Here is a 24,297-nt window from a genome sequence, read left to right on the forward strand (position 1 = left end):
CAGCTGTTACTCAAAAGGTCATTTATGAACTGTTCATTATGATTCAGAAAATTATTTCCCCCCTGTTGCACCCGTAATCGTAATTAATTAATAACCCTAATTTTTTACAGCTAATTCTTCAACTCTTTGCTGCATCAATGAACCGTTTATTTCCAAATCTTTTTCACGAATTTCTGAAACCCAAACCTGTAGTACTTTCTCAACATTGTGAACTTTCTCCTAGCATCCGTTTCATGTCTACAATTCGATTTTTCTTTTATTTGTAAATAATATCTTAACGATTCTTTAAAATCTTGCAAAAGAAGAGCTGAGAAACATTTAAATTAAGTACAGCGTTCAGTTGACTCATTTCTGGGAGCTGGTCGAAATAACCTAACAAGTCGACTTTAAAATCACATCATCATGCCTTTTGTTAATCACCATGACATAAATGGCTTAACACATCTAAAAAGTGAACGCTTCCAAGAATAGAACATTAATTAAAATCTTAAACACAGCAAAGAAATTATTTTCACGAAAACGCAAGCTCATCTAGAATTCAGCTTCATTAATTGGTTAATCCAGTCGATTTTCCTAAAATTTGAAAAGCAGGTTCTTTGCACAGGGTTGACTTGAATCAAAATCAAGGTATTTGGTGACTTCCCTACATAGCAACATTTCCGTGTCATTTGGAAGTTACTGTGTTCTATCAGACCTTTATCAGATCTTCTTTGGGGATAATTTGGAAAATTTACTTCGGTTTAAAAATTTCCTTCTTTAATATTTTGATTATATTAACAGACTTATTGATCACAATAAGCGATGTAATTTTCAATTTTTTCGTATACAGATGGGCGGGACTTCGTCAATTCGAAAATAATATCCGAATAATAATACTAACCCCGATCACATAAAGCGGAACCTACTGTACATCATAAAGACCATTAGGATATAAAGATCATAACGAGTCACTGAGAGCCTGAAGCTTTCCCAAACTGCCTGTAAATTGTCTGCATAAAATGATAAATCGTTAACATGCTCCCTTGATGAGCTGAAGGGCTGCACAACAAGATGATTTCTGAATGTGAAACTGAATCAGAAATGGAAAGAGAGGAAAATATCATTTCACATCTACTTTATATGAGGTAAGTTACCCCGAGGTGGAAACCCAAATTACTGACCTGCGATCAGAAGTTTAGGCAAATAATCAGTTTGTATTACATATTTGAATTTTTTTAGGAGGATTATTATCCTTTCCTTTGAGAGATAAGGACATACATCAGATTTTGGCCATCACTGTATTCTAAATGACAAACATTCTAGTGAGAATTAGCGCAACATAAAATTAATAACCTTCGTCTAATATTACATTATCACTGATTTTGGGATCAGTTGCCAAGATCCCTTTTATTTTGGATTATACTAGATAAGTACCGACTAACAAAACTGAAAACGTTTATGCCTGTGTTCATAAAACTAATAAGGTAATTGTCACTAAAGGCAGACTGTTAATAATCTGGGAAGTATCTGACGGTCCTAACTTTTCCTTGAATCTGCAGCCTCGGAAAAACCGCACGTTTGGCCGTTGGAAACATTTTTAGATTAAAGAAAGCTCATGAAGAAATATAAGAAATATAATCATTCGTCTATTCTGCAGAGGAACTACTCGAAATCCTTTCGGTATTCAAACAACTAGATCCAGTTCATAATTTTTAATTACCATGTGAGGTTTATCTATTTATTTCTAACTAATAGTTAATTTTAATTTAGCATTTTCCTATTATTCTCTTTTCACCCACGCTTTTCATGCCAGAATTTAAATGAGAGAGCGAGAGTTTATTCAGATTAAGGTAGAATGAACTTCTATAGTAAGAGTTTCAGAAGTTAGTTTTAGAGCGTCTCTGCTTATTCCAGGCCACGTTGCGACTTATTTAGCGACTTGCGTTAGCGGCGTTGAGTATTCTAGCTATTAAGCATTGTTCCGCTGGTTTACTACAAAACAGAGCATGGAGGTAAGAAAGGAAGGAGTGGTCAAACTGACACTAGAAGTGTAACACTGCTTCAAAGCTTCGGTCGCTAGATGGGGTGTCTTTTGCTTACATTCAGAAACTCGCTTGACAGTGCTCTGATAGTATTTCGACAAACGACAGTTCCATACAAATAGAAAAACGGGATACTTTCGCATGAAAGAAACATTCATTAGTGTGATAGATAATAGCAATTTGTATAGTTTAGTGACATTTACGCAAAAATCACATCTTGGTTATTTTTCGATAAATAACAACAGCGATTTTGATTATGTATTTTATAAAATTCTAAGCTGTTGAACTACAAAAATATAGATTTTAGCAAAAATGTGATTCTTAAAGAATGAAAAATACCCTACGGTACCTTTATAATTGTATACATCTTTCGATACCCTTGATAGGGTATTCGCTACTTTTATTCTATGTTTCAAACGCCAAAATGTTTTAAACAAAATAATTTTTTTCCACATCCACATATTATTGTAGCATGTACTTTTTAAAATTTTTTAGAGGAGAAGCTTTACTCTTGCTCATTTTAAACTCGTCATTTTATTTTTATATATCTGAAAAACAATCACTTTGGGCTTACACGTTTCATTTAGTTATTATTATTTATTATATTACCAGAGAAATATTAAACTGTGTAAAATCGATAAAAGAGGTATTGATTGCTCTGTCAAAATACATTTACTAGAAGATTTGAATTTGATGATGAATGTATCCTAAAACGTGTTTTAAGTCAAAAGTTTGAAACCTGATGGCTAAATGTAAATATAAAATTATGCATGTTAAAATATTTGTAATTAGGCACATAGGTCAGGTTAAGTTTTTATTAAATAGAGTAAGGCATGCAAGGGCTATCTGCCTAAAGGGGAGATGCCATCGTGGAGGAATTTTGAAGAAAAACTTACTTTTGAGTGGGTATTAAAAATAATACATATAGTAATTTTCATTCAAATAATATTTATACATAGTTCTTATGTAAAACTTTCGGGTATATGTTAAATTAGTGTAAATTACTTTACGCGAAAAATATAGTGAATGCACAGAAATTAAAGATTTGCACATGCCTGAAATGAAAAATATGAAATATGTATGGGTATTTATGCATGTACTTGCAAAAAGCATGTATCTGCCTTTAACAAAATACGTAAATATTTATTAAATTATTTATAAATGTATTTGGAATGAAGGATTTATTCATTCATAAACAAGTGAAAGTTAAGAAATCTAATTATTAAATAATGTATCTAATTTTATAATGATTATAAATATTATTTAAATATATAATAAACTTAGCATTGAATTGTAAACATAAATTGAAATCCTGTTGACAAATACGTTATAAAACTATTTAAGCAAGAATTGTTTGTACTGGAAAGCAATCTGTTAAAAGGTATTGTAAAGCAAATTCCATGAGATGCGTACTTAAGAAAGTACTAAAGAAGAGTTTTGGAATATGTATTGTTGAACTTAAGTGTAAAAAAGTCTGATAAGTATAATTAAAAGAATTATTCCCCTTACATCATATAATAACTCAGTTACAAGTTTTAAATAATATTTTTAAAAGATCCTTATTTTATTCCCTTTCAGAAATATTCAGAGAAAGTTAAGTACTATTTAAAGTATTTCGCTATTAAAATAAAAGGTGCTCTAATTTGAAATGGACCGAATAGAGCATTAATTTTAAATTGACTTATATTTTTCGATTTAAAAGATGCTTCAAAAGCTAAAAAATCATGTCATATTTGAGAAGGTATTTTAGGAAGAAGCTCTATAAATAGAAAGAAATAATGCATAATTTTAATATTAAATAATACAATAAACTTTGATCTTAATTTTTGTAATCCTTAACCGAATAAAATCGAATGATCTAATTTTTTTTCCTAATGTAATTAACGAAAACTTGTGAAAATATTTCATTCAAATTAAACCATTCTGAGCAAACTGTTCTGTGAAAAGTATAGCATTTAATTCCGTTCAGAATGAAATGTTGTTTAAAAAGGTATTCTTTTTATGTACTTAGGACTCTGAAGTACTGCAGAAAAAGAAAATATATACATTTATATGTATATTTTCGACGTAATTACAAAATATTTACATCCGATCGTGTCAAAACCCATTCAAGTTAATAGTAAATTCCGCAATGTTTAGGTCACCACGTAGCGATCGCCAGTGCTTCAGAGCAGGGTATTGGGGAAACCGGTTAGGGCCACCCCATCTTACTTCCTACCTCCATGAAATAGAGCTCTTCCTGCGCGTTCAAGTATTCCGCGAGCCGTTGAATCTACTACACGTAATCTACTACACCATGAAATTGTTCGTTGTTATGTTACTCTGTTAAGCCAGAAGTGCTTGGCTTCTTGTAATCAAAGTTGGGCCATTTGTTAATTTTATGTTTGAATAAAAGGGTCTTATACACCCTTCTTCTGATTTTTGTTTGTTTCACAAAACTGGAAGATAAATTCTTCAACAGTTCTTTTAAAGTCTAATTTGCATGTTCCCAAACAGACATAGACTTTACAACCAATATTTAGAGTGATGACTGAATGGCTTCCATACGAAATATGATCTACATTAATTTTAGAATATTTGTTCCTGAATACAAAGTTGGACTAGGTAATAATTTTGACTCCTGTTCCGCAGCCTACACATTGCTTGTTTAATAGGACTGATAAGTTTAGAATCAGGATTATCTGAATTACAGCAAAGCTCACAAGAGCTGTGTACCTAAGGGTACGGAGGCCTTCATGTGAGACTTTCAAGAGAAAACTGGCTTGTATTCATTGGCTTTTCATATGTCATGAAAAACCCCATGCAGCCAACCCGTTCGTGCAAGTGGGCTGGCTAAGATTGGTAAAGGTCCTTTAGAAACATTTGGGTCTCCCCTCCCCCCGTATACAATTCACCTGGAAAATTTATAAAGTTAAGTTTTGCATTATTATTCTAAATGATATTATGCATTCATTTATCATTCTCAAGATTTCTGCCTTAGATGGAAGGAGTGATTTTTAAGATTCCCCCCCCCCCGCTGTGATTGGTTGATTGATTAAGACAAAGCACGCGAGGCCTATCTGCGAGCTTTCCAAAATAGATAAAAATATAAAACTGCCGAACACTATCATATTTAAACAACGAGCCTTAAGAGAATTTTCGAAGTGATTTGCTTCATAAGCAAATGAAAATACGATCCAAATTTTATACATAAGTTTCCCACTTACGTGACAGCCACGAAACCTCTCAAGCTAAAATGCTTTTACTTGCTTTCATCAATATCCTGTTGGCTCCTTTATGGTACAATGCTGGATAACTAGTAAAATCATAATTATTAATACTTACTCTTAGAGGACTAATTTACATTTTTGCAATGTTTAGAAAAAGCGTTAATGTTACTTTGTTCACACTTGGATCAAAACATTATGGGTACGAATTATATGGCAACAATTTTTATTTAAATGGTAATTACACAGCTAGACCGGAGATTAACTCTTTAAGCAATATATAAAGTTAAAATCTTAACCACTTTTTCAATTTCATTCGATGCTTCGATTTAATTCCCTGAATCAATTGTGATAAGGTGGCTTTCTCTTTGAAAATTATTTCCAAGGGTAAGGAAATGTTTATCTAATAGCATTCCATTTCTTATTAGCTTTTTAGTTTAATGATAATCATCAAATGGCAGAAAATACGTTTCATTTTTCAAGTAATATGATCAACATTAAAACAATTTCTTGCTCTCGCATATGCCTGTCCACAACATCAGTTATTTTAAATTAGTTCTGTCTTGTGATGCACCGGTTATCAAGAGTATAAAATATAAATCCATTTATCACCGGTAATTGGACCCGTGTTCTGATCCTGATAAACGGAATGATTGTGCGTGGGCGTTTTGGGGATTTGACCATTGTGTAAAGTAAATATAAGCCAATTTCCTTTAGAAAGACCTCCATAAAAGCATCCTTTCCCTAACGTAGCTAACCTTCTTATGCCTTGTCGAGTTCAGTGAAACAAATCGATCTTGTTGCATGCGTTTTAAATATTAAATAAAATTTATTGATTACATTTACTACTATTTAAATTTAAGAAGCGAGAGGAATTTTTACACTATGCACCATAACAATTTTTTGTCTTGACATGTAATGTCTTTTTGAAAATCCTACGAAAGACCGTAGGTTTTGTATTTATGTGGCAAAGCACAAAATGTATCCTTGCAAAGCAGATTCTTTTCGCCGGAAATCCAACCCTAAATAAGATTATTCGAATTTATTGTTTAATGTTATTTAAAGTCTCATTCACCAAAACGTGGTATTCAAAAAGGAATCTAATTTCTTGTTCTCATTTATAAACATTGACAGCTAAAGCATTTTCTTTAGGGAAGGGTGTTTGCATAATGTTCTTACATTAATGTTATCTGTTTTGATGCACTGCTTTTATTTAAAATCAGTGTAAGGTATTTACAGATACCATTCGACCGTTGACAGACTGCTTACCAAGCTGGAAGATAAGCTTCCCTTTCTGACGTCATTGAAACAGTATATCTGCCTTCTTGTTAGATGGCCTGGATTTATTGCTTTGTTTAATACAAAAGACTATCTTTCCTTAAAAAATGTCCGACGCAAGCTTCTTCTCTTTAATACTTTCGAAGCACCCAACAGAAATCCCAACATTGACATGTAAAATATTAAATTTACATTATTTAGATTCAAAGGGCAACTATGTGCGAATTTTAATGAGAGATCTGAGATTTCAATAAAAACAAACTTACATGTCGTTTTAAACCTTCGCATTCAACTGATCTCTATTTAATTTTAAAAAAAATAATTTCTTCTATCTGTTTAATTTATAAGGCTAAGTTAACTACCTAGTTCTGTTACAACTTTATCACATAATTTTTAATCTCCTATCTCTTTCTCTACTCTTTCGAAACGATACAAATCAGTCGAGGCCGGCGCCAGAGCATGTGCATGCGGTGCGGTCGCACCGGGCGGCAGAATTTAAAAGCGGCAACATTTTTAGAATTTTAGAAGGAATTGTACAGAAAATGTTGCAGTAGCAGATTTTGCACCGGGCGGCAAAATATATAGCGCTGGCCCTAGATTCAGTAGAGAGTATTTAAGCTACAAATGAAGGATTTGAATTATTTAATTAATGCAATGCACTCGAGAGCCAGTTGTTTCTTTCGAGAGGAATGCCTTTGTGGAGGACTTTCTAAGGGAAAGCGGCTCGTATGCACATTATACAGAGGAAAGTCACGAAAACACCAGTGCAGCCAGCCCGTTCGCCTAGGTTCGAGCCCCGGACCGAACTACCAGTGTTCAGTGACTTTACAGCTCGGCCATTGGTGGGTCTTATAACTGAAGGCATTAAAGGTAGTACTGAGCATCCTGCAAAATAGTTTCATCGATTAACTCTGTGGCGATAAGTTGCCTAAAAGTCAGTTGTCTAAAAGCTGCTGAATCTCAAGATAGCGAAGTTAAAATTTTCTGCTAGAGGGTTTTGTTGATTAACGCAAAACACGCAAAAGCTATCTAAGGATTGGATTGCATTCGACTATCTGGATTATGGCAGAGAATGCCAGGGCTATCTACTTGAGGAAGATATCTACTATCTACTCATAAAATCTTCATGGAAGATTTTATGAGTGAGATTGGCTCGTATTCGCATTACACATGGAGAAAACAACAAAAACTCTCATGCTTTTAGCCTGTTCACAGCGACTGACCCCTTTTTTTTATGCTCTAATGAGCACTCAAAGGCCACTCGGCCGGCACTTTCTTGTAAGTGAGGATTTTAATTTAGAATGAGTGGTATGAATGAGAGGCCTAGGAGCTGAAGCCGAGAAACACCGGTAATTTGTTTCGGGATCTATATTCCGGTGACTGAAATGGCTGAATTGTGTTTCCGTGGTTTATCAAATACGGAACGTGAATACAAACCGCTTTCTCTTAAAGCTTCCTTCTCGAAGAATTTCATTTTTGGCACAAAACTTCCTCATATTATTTATCTGAATTAAGCATATCACTTAACTAACCAATTTAGAATCTACGAGAATTGCCTATTTTCTTTCAGCTTCGCTGTGCAAGTAGTAAGCCTTGAATTACAGTTTTAATTAATTTGTAATCTTCCAAATCCTAGACACCAGTAAGGTATTATAATTTTGCTTCAGATTTGAGCGATGATATTCACAATTAGGAAGGATTTCAAACCAAGGACGATTTCTCACCAGTTAAGCACAGTTCATTTTCTTGGTTTATAGTACAGTGTTTGAAATTTTAGCTAGAATTCATAAACTGACCCAAGTTATTTAAGATTTAAACTACCTGTTCCTCGTCTTCGGTTGGATTTCTAGTGAAATGTTTAACAATTTGAAAATGTCATATAGCATATAAGGTATTTTCTGCCTCCTTCCAGCTTGCCTCCGTGGTGACCCTGTAGCACAGTCGGCGCGCATTCGAGAGGTCCAGGTTTGAGTTCCAGTGAGGGCAATGCGCATTTTTCACATCTCCTGCTTCAAAAATACCTAATGACTCTACAGTAGCGCCTGAACTAAAAAGGCGGTGAAAGATAATTCATCACCACTAAAGATTTGGCAATTGGGTCTCCTAATCACAAGTCGTCCTTTAAAAGGGGGGATATATAAGGCACTTTCACCCTTCTTTCAGTATGCCTTCGTGTGTAACCGTAACACACTCGGCGCGTAGTCGAGAGGTCCAGGTTCGAGTCCCGGCGAGGGCATTGCACATTTTTCACATCTTCTGCTTCAAAATAACCTAATGACTCTACAAGTATTAAAATTGGAACCATTTTCAGGTTTGAACAATGAAACAGATTTGGAATGATGTACATAGTATACAATGCAAGCTTTTGCTTAGAACCATGGACAGTTACGACGCTACAAACAACTATTGCTTTAACTAAATTCTTCTAATTTTAAGGGGTTTTTTCTTTAGCTGCCGCACAGGATGTATTCGCAGCCATTGCAATATTTGTAGAAAATCTTTATGCAAAGCATACTGCTTCTAAAAGGTTGCTAAACACAATTATGCTAAAAAATTCCCAAATACTTTCAATACACTCATTTGAATTGCTTTTTAAATTACGAGTTTTGCCTCATCTCTAAGATACACTTAACATATGAAAGATAATCTAAATGATAATTATGCATAAAAATTAATGAAATATAAATTTAGTAAATCTCAGATCTTCGATAAGTTCACCAAACGTTAATGTATAATTACATAGATTTTAATAAAAATATGAGGAACTGAAATTTTCATACATAGCCTCTTTATAAATAAAGTTCCAAATTAACAAGTTGCTCATTATCCTGTAGAGTCATTAGGTTAATTGGAAGCAGAAAAGATGAAAAATATGCAACCGCCTTCGCCGGGAATCGAACCACGGACCTCAGGATACCGGCCCAGCGTGCTACCGTTACACCACGAAGGCACGCTAGGGAAGTGGGAGAAATATCTTATTTACTCCCCTTTTTAAAGCGCGACTAGGGTTTTAGGGGACCTACTCGCCAAATCCTCCTGGGTGCGGAGAATCATCATACACAACCCTTTTAGTTCGGGCGCCACTTGTAGAGTCATTAGGTTAATTGGAAGCAGAAAAGATGAAAAATATGCAACCGCCTTCGTCGGGAATCGAACCACGGACCTCAGGATACCGGCCCAGCGTGCTACCGTTACACCACGAAGGCACGCTAGGGAAGTGGGAGAAATATCTTATTTACTCCCCTTTTTAAAGCGCGACTAGGGTTTTAGGGGACCTAGTCGCCAAATCCTCCTGGGTGCGGAGAATCATCATACACAACCCTTTTAGTTCGGGCGCCACTTGTAGAGTCATTAGGTTAATTGGAAGCAGAAAAGATGAAAAATATGCAACCGCCTTCGCCGGGAATCGAACCACTGACCTCTGGATACCGGCCCAGCGTGCTACCGTTACACAACGAAGGCACGCTAGGGAAGTGGGAGAAATACCTTATAATCCTACCAAAAAGAGTTAGAGACAAACAATCTTTTTTTACATGCAGAACTTGAGTTGAAAAAAAAACTGTTAAATTTAGATTAATTGAAAATTTTTGACCCAAAAAGAAGAAAAACGAAAAGCGCAGATTTGGTGACTGTGAAAACGGAATTCAATAAAATAAAATAAATAAAAAACTTATGAATTTTATAATTTCTGATAGCGAAACATGAAAGCAATGCTTCTGAATTAATGCTTTTTTAAAGTAAAAAAGAACTTTTAGAAATATTCAATCCAAAAAACTTTAAACAATTACAGTGGTAACTGGGATAACGAAAGTGATCCGTTCCAGGATAGCATTTGTTATGCGAATCTTTTGTCTTGCTGAGCGGTTTTTCATGTAGGTTACTATGAAAATAATTTTATTCCTGGCCAAGAGTCGGAATATAATTTGCGAATGTCACTGCTACTTTTCAGTAGATCGAGCTGTAATTTCTCTTATAGTGACCAAATAACTTCTAAACAACGACATAAACCAGTGTTTAGACTTTAGCCAGTGTTTTTACTCTAAACACTGCTTAAGATGTCTACCTGAAAGTACAAAAGGTGACATCCGATAAATATCTTACCCAAGCATTTTTTTGAAGATGTGTTACAGAATACCGGAGGTTCAACTTGACCACTTGGATAGCTCCTAAATTAAATAATTCAGATGTTGTAAATAATAGTTCATATTTCAGCTTAACGCAACGAGTAACTGAATTGAAAAATGTCACAGAGAACTAAACTGTACTTGGATAAATTACGACTGAAAGAAATAAGATAATTCGAAAAAGCAAGCTCGATCTGATTAAAGAGACGAATCCAAAATACTTTAATGTGTAGTAGATTATCTTCTCGCCATTCATTGGCTAAATTATGTAAATTATGTGTATTAAATATATTTACAAATTGCATATACATTCACTTTTCAGTATCAAATATTTTAGTTTTCTAGAGAAGTAATGTGATTCTGTTGTTCTAATTACGATATTTGTTAGCAAACACTGCCAAAATGTTTGCTTGTTTTGAATTTCATTAACTCATGCTAATATCATAAACTTATTGTAGCTTTTGCTTGAACTTTTCTGAAATTAATTGAGATCAATTGCACCTAAAAAATTGCTAATAAATTGCATAAAAAATAAACTACTAGCTTGTTGCGTCTCTTAGAAAGAAACGGATGTTACGTAAATTCTTGATCAAGGGAATGTTGTTGACTTTAAAAGGGAAAGAAAAAATACCACCAACAATTGCTTCTATGTTCTCTTTTTCTACCCCCCCCCCTTCTGGTAGCTATCCGCCAACATAGCACTCAGGGTGAAGAAGGTTTGGCCCTAGAGATGCAGCCTGTCATGAAAGTGACGCCATGCACTCTCGTGATTGCCACACGATCGATGCCCGAGTTGAACCGTTCTAGTGGAGAGAATCGATTTCGGTCAGCGCACACGCTCGCATCTCGAGCACCGGACTGCAGCTGCGACTCAGTATTTTATTCAAAAGTAGATAGATTCAGGATGAAAACACATTCATTTTCTGTTCAGACATCGATTGAGATGCTAGTTGCTAAACATTGGCATTTGGAATATCTCTTTGAATCGCTTTTATTGCTACAATAAAGAAATTCGCGTTTACGCTCTCTAAATTTGAAAATTCACGAAGGTATAATAGGCAGGAAAATATTGGGTCACTCCATAAGTAACACTTTTTTTTTTTTTTTTCAGCTGAAAAGTCGTAAGGAGATGTTATAAACTGCTTGCATTACCTAATGTTAAAGCAGTTAGTAGTTTTATCCCGTTCTTATTCTTAATGCAAATTTTAAAGGGTGCAGTTTGATTTTAAACTTTTAAACAGTTGTTTTTTCTAATTTCAAGCTAAATGGAACTAACAATGGAGTATAGGTTAGATTAGTTAAACATGGCAAAGCACATGAGGGCTATCTGGCTAAGGGCAGGGATTCATTCATAGAGGACTTTGTCAGAGAAACTGCCTTGTATTCCCATTAAGGCCCATCTACACTAGCGGAACTTTGAGCCTAAGAAACGCAAGCGAACTTGAATACTGGTTTGACAGCTTTCCAACAGCATTTGTTTCATATTGTGAAGAAATATTTAACTCTTAAAATCTTGAATAATGTTATCAGTTAGGCTGTTTATTTAAATGTGTATATATTCAGTTTCAATTTTTTTTTAAAGTAAAGTTTTCGCCCTTTAGTGAAGCTAGCAACTTCGCGTGCGTTTCTTAGACTTAAGATCCACTAGTGTAAACGGGCCTTTACACATGAACGAAAAATGAAAACCAACCATGCAGCCGGCCTGTTCGCCTGGGTTCAAACCCGGGTCGAACTACCAATATTTAGCGGCTTTTAATGACTCGGCCATTAGTGCAGATGACAAAGGAGCATGTTTCACATATTATGCTATGAGTTCAATTAACTAACTGTTAATAAGAATATTAATGCAGTATATGGGGATCGGACAATAAGCGTGGGGCAGTGTCAACGGACTTTTCAGAAATTCTTAGCAGGAAGCGAGCCTCTTCCTGGAAGATGTGGAACCTGCATGTAGATGTGTAGAAACTGTGAACCCTGATGGAACAAAATATCATCGTAACTGTTGAATAATAAGCAAAAGATGGAGAGTATATATTAGATTAAAAAGAACTTCGTTTATCTTAATTTTGGAAAATAAACGAAATATAAAAGGTACCGCATTATTTATGGGATTATCCATTAAATTAATTTCGCGCTTTAAAACAGAGATGTGGGTTTACAGCCTGATGAGCAACTTTAAGCTATTAAAGTTACATTTCAGGTGACCAAATAGTTCCTTCACTATTGTGGTAATTCTGTTTAAACAGTTCCTTTATGTTCACTATATGCTATGGAATTTAAGATTTCACTACACCAAAGCCTACTTAACAATTCGCTGTTGCAATTTTAGTCTAACAGGTTTTAATTTGTTTTGCCATTTTGCCTTTTCTGATTAAGGCAATTAATATTTTATCACCAGCTTTTTGTTTGATTACTATTAGTAAGTTGATGTATGAATTATTGAATATTTTATATAATCAGCTTTAAAATCAGCGCTCAAAACACATTTCCACATTTATTCTCCTGTTAAATTCAGTTTTTCTTATTTTACGTTTCAGTAAGCTAAAAGTATCTCGTTTGACTTGAGTATTATTCTACTTTAACTGTGCTAAAAAATTGATCTTCTTTAATTTGAATTAAATTTCGAACTTTCTTGCGATGACAAATAAGACGATAGTCCATGTTGTTAAAGTTTTCTTATTCGCTAATTGACTGACAGTTACCTGAGCTACGTCTAACCATCGATTGTGTTTATTCACTATATACAAATGGCTGTCATCCATCGCGTTCAAAACTTTTACTCATGTTTTCAAGATCTAATTTTGTTTAAGATTCCGAGAATAATAATTCTCATATTTACAAAGACTTTTACTAAAGCGATATTTTACTAAAACTATCCGTTAAAATTCAGGGAAAATTCTGAATCATCTGAAATTTATCCGATAAGAATCTTGGAATTTCTTTAGAATTTCCTCTCCATTTCCAATACTAATGACTGAATCTCTCTGTGGAATTTCATCGAAATTGTGCTGTTCACGGTTTGCTGCCAGTGTGTCCAAATACAGTGTTATCGGACGCCGGTGTTCTCTACAATACCTAGGCATTTTATAGAATGCCTGACGTTTTTAGGCAAAGTATGAAGCATGAGAATTATTATGTACTTTCCGCAGACATTCTATAGAATGACAAATGCTATTTAGGCAAAGTATGAATGATGATAATGCTATTATTTAAAAGACATACATTCGTTAAATTACGATTTGAAAGAATAACGAAAAAGTGCCATTACAAAACTTTAATTCAAAATACATAAAGAAAACAGAAAGTTGTAAAAGCAAAATTTATGCCCTTCTTAATTTAAAAAAATTCAGATAAAAATTAATCTAGTTGCAGCGTAGTAAGCTTGAGTGATATTTTGAACTACATTTCATTACTTTTTTCACGCAAAGGCATTTCAAATTTTGGCACTGTGTTTTACAGATACGCTTGCCGCTTCCGCTGGATTTAAAATTGACGAGAGAGGAGTTTCCTGCTTAGGAATGTCTTCAATTCTAAGTAAATTGTAATCTTACATGCAATTACTTCAAAATTCCTTCAGAAGTTCGGTAGAAACGGTTCCTTCAAAAGTCGGTAAAAACCATCATCTGTCACACTCATTACAACTAATAATATATTACGTGAATCACCTCGTCCTTTGTCAACGTTAGGAATAGGAACTCGCACAGTAGTTCTCAAAGAAGCACAGTGATTTTTTTTTCCCCGAATTCATTTTCATTCTTTTGGTTATTTCATACTTTGCCAGTCTGTCATTTGGCATTCTATAGAAATCCTAGGAAGTGTGTTAAATGTTAATCTTTTCATACATTGCTGGCTAATTTCGGCAGGTATTCTATAGAATGTTGAATTTTATACATCGCTGGTCACAAACACCATCGATAAAAATCACTTAAATTACTTTTGGGTTTTTACATGGCAAGGCAAGGCATTTTTTCCAATTCTTATTTAAGAGCAAATGATTTTTAAATAATTTGTTTCAATGAAAAATCAGTTTATTGTTTACAGCAAGGTAAAGTACTCTTCGGGAGTAATTTTTAATATTTTTTTCCGTATCTTTTTTTAACTGTCTTTTTAGTATAGTAACTGTTACATTTTACTTAAATATTTTAAAAACTTCATTTCCTTAGTACAGTAAGACCCCGCTTAACGCGGGGGATACGTTCCATCAAAGCAGAGCGTAATGCGAAACAGCGCTAAACGAGGCTATCTTTACATGTAAATACTGGGGTTAGGGGAAGATGGCTAGGAAATTGGTTAGGTATTAAATTTAAAAAGTATGTTTTTTTAATAAAAATAAAACCAAACATTTATTTCTTAAAGCCCAAATTAATACCACATTATTATTTCTTGCAAAAATAAAAACAAAATATAAATAACAAAACGAATATTCTTAAAAAAAAAACAAATAAAATTCTAAGTCAGTCATATTTAGTTAGCCTTCCGCGTTTTCAGTGTTCTGCCTTTTTGTGACAAAAGCATCTAATGTTGTTTGCCTTTTTCTTTTGCGTTGTTCTCTTAAAAGTTCTTCATAAACGGATAGAGCATCTCTAACACCACGCCTTACTTTTGAGCTCCTGTCAAAATTCGGATCATTTTCAATGAATTGATCCATTATTTCAGTTATGGTAGACAAACTCCTTTTTACAAACGCCATCGAAAGTTCTTTTTGCTCTTCTTCTGAATCACTGCTGTCAACATTTTTGTTTTCTTCTTGTTCAGTTAATTCCTTGAGCTCATCATTAGAAAGACTAGCCGCTGCTTCTTGAATTATTTCTTCGACATCTTCCACATTTACCCCTTCAAAATATGTCTGTACAATACCGCACCAAACAAGAAATACAAGTACACTCTTTCGGATATGTATTTGAAACCTATCGCTGCATAATATTTCGGGGAATCCCCGTATGCTGCGAGCGATTTCGTGGAATCCCCGGGTTGAAATAAAAGAGCGCTAAACCGAAACAGCGCTAAACGAAACAGCGTTAAGCGGGGTCTTACTGTACCTTAAAAAATAATTTACTTTTCTAAGAAAACTAACCTTTGATTTATTTTCAAAGGGAATGTATTAAACTTATAACAGAATCCAAAGTCTAAATTATAAAATTACGGATTACTAGTTATTGTTATAAAGTTTGGGGATTTTAAATTTGTCATTTTTTTTTCACACAACAGATCATTTGACGGAAAGTATTTTCTTAACATAACGCATAGGTTCACCCATAACTTAAATGCTATATAAAATAAACTCTAATTAATCCTTTTATATAAAAAGATTTTTTTTCTATTTTTAAGCACATGAATCCTTAATGAAAACAAGTATCTCTTATTGCTGCGGAAATGAAACGAAAAGCTTTGCTTCAAAGTTGTTTTTTCGAAATGAAAACTCAAAAATATTAAAGAACATATTTGAAAGATATATACCGCCAATGTAAAACTTAGTATAGCTATTCGTCTTCAAACTCCAACAGTTTTGTTTCCAAAAAAGGGACTTAACTCTTCTCGGATTGCATAGTTTTCTAAAAAAACTCTTCGCCAATCTAAGGTTGCCTTCTCATCCAGTTTTACATTTTAGAGCAGTTTAGTTTAGTTTATTATGTCAAAGCACAGTAGGGCTGTCTGCCTAGAGGAGTAATGCTTTCGTGAAGGATTTTCTAGGGGAAATTGCCTTCTATATACGTTACGCATGGGGAAAAACACGAAAATGTCCATGCAGCCAGCCCGTGAGCCCAGATTTGGGGCGTTCAGCGATTTTACCGCTCAGCCGCTGGTTGGCCGCATTTAAGAATGTATGTTTAGCGTATGGTACTAAATTGTAACTAGAGCATGTGTGTTAAAACGTAATATCAATACCTTTACGCAAGAATTGCATTTTAATTATTATTGGGCATAATTTTATCCTCAGTTAATGTAAAGTACAAGTTTTTAAAAAACGATTCAAATACTGTTGCTTTAAAATAATTTCAAAACCTCCTACCAGTTTACAAGTGTATTTATTTACTAATAATGATTATAAATTGCTTTTATGCTCTAGTAATGATTCTCTTAATGAATAGACTTTATGATACGTTTCTTCTTTATTTTTCTTTCTGAAGCGCATTTGTCACTTAAAATGATTAATGAATGCAATTTCGTATTTAGTATCATGAAAATCTCTCAGAGTTTAAGACAGACCAAAGCTACTACAGTAAAGAACAGAAAAGAAAACAGAACACAATTCCAGTTCTTATATCGATCTAATAAATTCATTTTTGTTATCTTGAGCGACTTCTTATCATCATTAAGAACACCAGTTTCTCATGATTCGCCTCATGGTTCCACCCGTTCTGGAATTAATAGAAAGTTAAGCCATAATTTATTGCAATTTTCTGGTTTGACTGCTGAATATCATTTGAACGTCTTAGAAAAAGATCTTCTGTTTTTAGAATATTTATTACCCTTTAATTTTATATTAAGAAAGACATTCTCTTGAAATTATTATTTTAAAAAATCGCTTTTCCTCACAAAACGAAGGTAGTTTGTTATTAATTTGAAAGTAATTTAAAATACGTAAAAATTCTTAGTAATATTAAAATAGTAAAATTTTTCTTAATTATATTTAGAACTATATTTTGTTTTTAAGACTTAAAGTACTTAGTGTATCTGCTTTCTAATTTTGACTCCAGCTGCAGTTAATATCTGTCTTCCAGTCAACGAAACTTCTCTGTAAATAAAAGATTTTAAATTGCATAATGCATGTCCAAAAGCAGAAGATCATCAACTGCTGTATGTTAGATCGATGGTTCTCAAAACTTTTGGCTCGCGCCCCAATAGATTGGACACACTTTCCATTTATGACGCAGTATTTTTATATTCCCTTCAATTTCGTTACTGTATTTTTACCTTTTCATGAGAGTAGAAGTACAGATATTTAGTTTCGCAATATATTCTTAGATAATCACTATGCTGATAAAAAAAACTCTGAAATTTCTTATTCAAGAACCGTTAAAATAAAATAAGTTCATTTAAAAACAATTTTCAGTAACATTTTATTGCCCAATAGTATCAGTATCATTTTATCCAAAATAGTCATTAATAACTCATTTTGCAGTTTTAAAGATACATATTTAAATTATCCAATTAGGCATACAAATTTGTAGTTGCGAAAAATTTCAATATTACACAAATCCCAAGAAATGTTCAATATTACATAAATCCCTACAAAAACACTATAATTAAACTTCCAAGGATTTTTTTTTTAACTTAATGCAAACAAACATAAAAACTTTACCTGCTGAAAAGATGTAACGCTACACAAATCCCAACAAACATGACTGCGAGAACAACCATAATTATGATCATTTTGGGATCCACATGCTGTTGCCGCACTTTCGGAGGACTAGAGCTTCCAACATAATCTTCATCAGTCATGTCTATTGCTTCTAAAAAGATATAAAAGTGTAACAAAATTAATCAGAATAAAAACAGACAAAATTAAATTACTTTGTAGTATCAATACAAACTTTGCTAGGAAAGGAGAAAGAAATCCATCTTCACTCTGTGAAAGAAGAATAATATAAGAATGTCGATCATACGGGACACCGGGATTTTATCATTTGCTAATACAGATATCGCCTCGCAATCAGTATACAACCTGCAGAATCTCCGCGCTACATTTCAAATAAATTATGCAGTTTTTTACTTTCCGTGAGTACCTACATTAAAATAAGAACTTCTTTCATGACAGTTACCCACATATCTTAGCCATGTTCTGAAAGGTACTTGATAGTTTAGTTGATCTAGTTTATGGAGTTTTACTGTGTTCATCAAATACTTTGGTATCTTGGGCCTAGTCGTGGCTGGTATAATACTGTGATGTTAGTGAATACTAGAAGAGGTAGTGCTCTGGTAGGTCCCTTTCGTGGCAAATGCAGTTAACTGTGAAAGAGCTGTTTCGCTCATAGTAGGGAGAAGGCGTCGTATGTAGATATAAATTGGTTTAAATAAGCGTTTAGCGAGACGCTGTTTTGTGCCTATTACTGTCCTCGGGTACGCTGGGTAATGTCCCGCTGCGACGAGCAGCCCTACCGACTGGTAGGTAGCAAATTAACGACCAGTGATCCCCAGGCGGTGCGCCACCCTCTCTGAGGGGCCAGAGCGGAGGTTGAACCTCTGCGCCGGGTTCTGAGGGGTGGGTGGACCTGTATATGTGGTTAAGTCTCGCGAATACAGGGAAGCCTAATACTTACTTACCCTGAGATGCAGAGTTCCACGCATTCTACCAAATCTTATTAATGTTTTGAATACCACTTTTTTTACTGATTCAGAAGTCAAACAACAAAACTTAACCACTTTTTTTAGTTATGACTTAGATCATTTTGTGTTTATAATTTCAGAGTCGGGCCAGCAGCTGCATCTTTATCAAAGCAGTCAGCGTCTCTGTTTCCGGCAGTCCGTGCATGAAAGTGAAGACGAAGAGAGGCTGCCATCGATAATCGTTGAAAATTATTAGCCACAGAGCAGTTAAAATTTTATAATATTTGCTGAATTACTCGAGCTGCAAGAAGGGGAAGAAGATAACAGCTACTTCTACGAAATAAGATAGTAACACAGCGGCAAAATAAATAAATAAAATAAAGTGGGATATACGCTCATTGGCGTAAGCGTTCAACATTGACATGTTTAGTGGTATATTCACATGCTGCCTATATTTTAATTGTGCGTTGTTATTTTAATTTACAATATCTGAAATGACAAAGTATTGTTGTGATACTTAAAACAGTATAATGAAGTTTCTTATACACAGCTTTTGGCTACTGTAACATTTTATATTAATTATGTTAAAAATTAAAGCATATTAAGAAAGTAAAAGATATTTGATATTTATCATGTTGTAGCTTGAAAATGTATTGCATTTATGTTAAATATTAGATTTTCCCTCTACATTAATAGTAAGCTAGTTAATGAGTTATAATTTGACTAATTTTTAAATCTGAACTTCGCTTTTCTGTTCGATGTGCTAAAATGGAAGCTTCGCTAGTGGCTGCCTCCGCTATCTGGCAGGCATGGCGGGAGTGCGAACTTCTGTTATCCGTCTATTTAACCTTCTCCGTCTCGATGACGATACCAAATCTGATGGATAATCAAAATTTCACTCCATGTATAATCCTTATACTTGATTAGGAGTGCATAACGATTATAAATTGTTGTAAATTTACGGTCAGCGGATTGCTTCCAAATAGTAGACCACCAGATGTCGCCACTGCTATATACTGGCTCTCCGCAACGGTACACATCTCCCGTGGATGAAGCAGAATGAACAAAAATTGTAACAATAGAATAATTTAATTAATTTCTTGTTAATTTAATTTTAATTAAAAAATGTGTAAATTTATTTTATTTAAACTCATAAAATAATTAATGAACCTAAAGGAGAAAAATGATTTATCATATTTTAATGTGAACAAGAGATTAAATAATTATTTTTATAAAAACTCATTCATAATTTTATATCACGAATAATAAAAGCGAAGGCGCCTAAATAACGAGATCGAATAAGAATTGCATTTTCAAAAGTAAACTATTATCTTTATAAATTTATCAACATCTCCCTACGTTTTTATTATTCATGATGTAAAATTGTAGATGAATTTTGGAGTTACTAACTCTTCTTCCCATTAAACTGTATGATACATATTTTTTCTCATTTTAATTCACTAATTATTTTACCGTTAAATTGAAAGTTTATTTTATAAAAACTTTTTTTTTTTTTTTTTTTTTTAATTTTCTTCCTTTTGGTTACAGTTACACTTTATTAATCAAATAATTCAACTAACGAATATTTTTTCACAATGAATAATTCCTCTTTTACTTCCAACAATTCTGCTATTATTTACAACCTTAATAAAATACGTTTTTCTAACTTCATATTAACATTTATGTACATTATCTGAGATTAAAGAGTTCATGTGTTTTATCATGGACTCGCATACATTCCATTTCTGCTAAAGAAATATTATTATATGATTTTTTTTTCAGTTACCTTCATGTTTTTCAGTTCCTGAATTTTAAGACTCTAATCCCTTATTGCTAGAAATAATGGATGCTCTACCAACCCTTTTTTATACCTGCGAAGGGCAGTTGTGCCGCTTGTTGCTATCAGCTTTGAAGTCCTTCCGCGGAAAAAAAAAAAAAAACTGCAATATAACGAACCACATCCAAAGGACGAGCCAAAGACCAGTGGATGTAAGGAACGTTCCCTTACATATATACGTCAAACTAAAAACACTCTCAACCTCAGAATTAATAACCATAGATCTCATATCAAAAAATTTAAAGATTGCCACATGAATCTCACAAATGATAAACAACGGACAGCAATTCTTGAGCACTTTCAAATACATAATTTTGATAACATTGAGATTAGTGTGCTTGAGATTGTGCCTGATTTAAAATTAAGACTATTTAAAGAATCCATTTACGTACTACAAAAAAGGTCACTTTATCCTTACGGACTTAATGCCAATCTCAGCAATACCACCAATAGACAGTCAGAAGCGCCTACATATGGACAATTCAGATTTTTTAGAACTGTAACTCCCAGAGGTGCAAGAGGAGGTAATTCTAACCACAATTTTTTTTTCCGCCCAAGATCTGGAATTAATTATTAAAAATCTAAATTCCTTCCTTGGAAATAAAGCTTTCGATAAAAAGACCATTAAACTTCTACATACTTTTAAAAATGTCACCTTATGGAATCTTATTAAGAGACTTAATCAACAATCTCAATGTTGCCAAATAGTCAAAGATCTAATAATAGACTTTTGCAATTTTAAATTAAAGAATAGTAATTTTTATCACAAAAAAATATTTTGTACTGTACAATTCAAGCACCCTTATTATGATCAGTTAAAAATTCCATGCATGTTCAAAAAATGTCAACAATTTCTCCCTGATCAACAACTTCAATTTGAAAAGACTATAGGTCAACTGATCATTAACCACCACAACGTAATAGATGATAGCATATGAAATTGCGAGCTTCCTGTTTACAATAAATTTGTAGATCCATTTCACCAACATATTATCACAGGAGATCTCAAAATCATTGAAGATCAAAATCATTAAAAAACAATAAATCAACATATAATATGAAATTACACTTTCAACATAATCCAAGGTTTTGCCTAAAAGTTATTAGTTTGTTTAGTCCTAATGGCTTTGTTAAAATGTCAGCAGTCATTTCATCAGTGCGCAGATATCGAAGTTGGTAATTTTTACTTTTAACAAGATCCTTAACCAAAATGGTCTTAGTGTCTATATGTTTAGTTCTTCCACTGTCACTTTCGTTGTTTAACATCTTGATACAACTTTAGTTGTCCTCATAAAAAGTGCAAATGGTGTCCGTTTTATGGAAATCTTGCAAAAGTCTTTTGAGCCAAACTGCCTCGGCAAGTGCTATAAATTCTGCTTCTGTTGACGACAAAGTCACACACACGGTTGTTTTCTGCAGTTTCAGGTAAATACACTGCCTTGATATTTAAAGAAATATCCGGAGTTGGATTTCCTATCGGTAGGGTCATTTCTTCAATCAGCATCCACATAAGATAGCCATGAATTGTTTTTCTTCTCATTAATATTTCCCAGACGCAGTTTAAGATCTTTGGTTAACTTCAAATATCTGAAGAGCTTTTTGACGTCGATCCATTTAGCTTCCGTTTGTTTTGACACCTTTCGGGTTAAGATGAAAACTGCAGCTGGTCTAATATTGTCTGGTCTAATATTGACTGCTAGGTACAGTAAGCATCCTATTGCACTTTTATATTCCTCAACTTTACTGTACACTTTTGCATCTTTCCTTTGCTTGTAATATCCTGGATCAATAGGAAACGTAGATGTTTTACAATCGTTCATGTGATACTGCTTCAGCTTTCTCGAAATGTAGCTTGATTGGTCTAGGTAGAAGATTCCCTCGTCGTCACGTTGAAAACGCATGCCTAAATAGTAATGAAGATTTCCCAAGTTTTTCACTGAGAAATGTTCACAAATTTCGCTTTCAAAATTTTCAAGTGAATCTTCTGTGCTTGCTGCAACGACCATATCATCCACATGTACAGCGATGTATGCAAACCCTTCTTTATCCTGTCTTGTATATAAACAAGGAACATTTTGACTTCGTTCAAATCCTTTGCTTAAGAGAATTTCATTAAGTTTTCTGTTCCATTCATTCGCACCTTGCTTGAGTCCATATACGTTCTTTACAAGTGTTCAAACTTTATCACCTTCTAAAAATCTGGGAGGTTGCTTCATGTATATATCATGAGATAAATCTCCATTTAAGTATGCTGATTGGATATCATAATGTTTTTCTTTTTTCCTGCTATGGTAAGAAGCATTCTCAAAGTAGTTGGCTTGGCTACCGGAGCAAATACTTCATCATAATCATGACCATATTTCTGCTGGTATCCTTGAGCAACCGTCTAGCTTTATAACGAAATACTTTTCCTTCGCAATCTCGTTTAGACTTGTACACCCACTTGCAAGCCTATAATGTTTCTCCGGTGCATTTGTCAAAATCCATGTGCCATTCGTCTTTAGAGCATTAATCTCTTCTTTAATGGCTTGTTTCCATTTTTCCTTATTGGCACTCGAACAAGCTTCATAATATGATGTTGGATCGGTTGCTTCCTCTGACTGTGCTGAGAATGAACTAATATTATATCTCACAGGCGGTACACCTTTGTTTTGTCTAGGAGATCGCCTCAGTTCTGTATTTTCAGAGATATACTCCTGTTCTGAATTATCTTTTCTGAATTATCTTAAAAAATAGTTCGATCTTCTGTATCCTTCTGTTTATTCTTAGGATGGGGATCGTTTTGTATAAATGTCACAACCCGACTAATTACACTGTCGGCAGTTGTATCCAGCAAACGATAACCTTTCCGTTGCTCGATCTGATCTCAGTCGTTTTGGTGCTTTTCCAAACTGTGTTAATACTTGTTTGATGAAGTGTGCGATACTTTGTTTAGTTTCTTCTTTATGCTTCAGAAGGTAAACTGTAGTGTATCTACTATAATCATCAATTACTATTAGCATATACCTTGCACCACCTGGAGTTACAGTTTGCATTGGTCTACAAAGATCTGTATGCACTAAATCGAGTATGTCGGAGGTTCGCGAAGTAGATTTTTTTGGAAATGATTCTCTTCATGCTTTGGTAGCAATTCAATCCTCACATATCAATAGAGTAGAACAGGGAGCAATATTCATACCTGTAGCCATAGATCCATTATGCATCCTTAAAATATCGGCAGGATTTCTATGACTTAATTTTATACGCCAGTCATGAACGCATTCCGTATGGACTTGTTTCGTACGAAGAGCATGCTCACTTTAAGAACATAGTACAAACCTCCTCTGACGTAGCCGAAAGTAATTATATTATCATTGTTCCTAATATGGCATTCTCCACTTTTAAAGTTCAATTCATATCCATTATCAGTCAGCTTCTTTATGGATAATAAATTTCAGATAGCTGTGGACAAAAAGCACATCTTTGGTAGTAACCCGTATTTCCTCATTTTGATTATTCTGATATTTTACCAAGCAAGTACCTTTTCCCTGACTAAGTGCTGTATATCCGTTAGAAAAGTTATT

At 33.9% G+C, this 24,297-nt stretch overlaps 1 protein-coding gene across 1 annotated transcript in view; it reads right to left on the bottom strand.

The window, feature by feature from the left end:
- The window catches only part of LOC118181128 (uncharacterized), a 91,443-nt gene that overhangs the window by 27,079 nt on the left and 40,067 nt on the right, over window positions 1-24,297 (bottom strand). The window contains exon 3 of the mRNA XM_035350202.2: window positions 17,933-18,083. Within this exon, the coding sequence (XP_035206093.2) occupies window positions 17,933-18,083 (151 nt within the window). The remainder of the gene's footprint in view (window positions 1-17,932; window positions 18,084-24,297) is intronic.

Source organism: Stegodyphus dumicola, chromosome X2, assembly GCF_044657685.1.
Source record: "Stegodyphus dumicola isolate Sdum_Otavi_A_Nest chromosome X2, ASM4465768v1".
In the NCBI taxonomy this organism is placed as follows: domain Eukaryota; kingdom Metazoa; phylum Arthropoda; class Arachnida; order Araneae; family Eresidae; genus Stegodyphus; species Stegodyphus dumicola.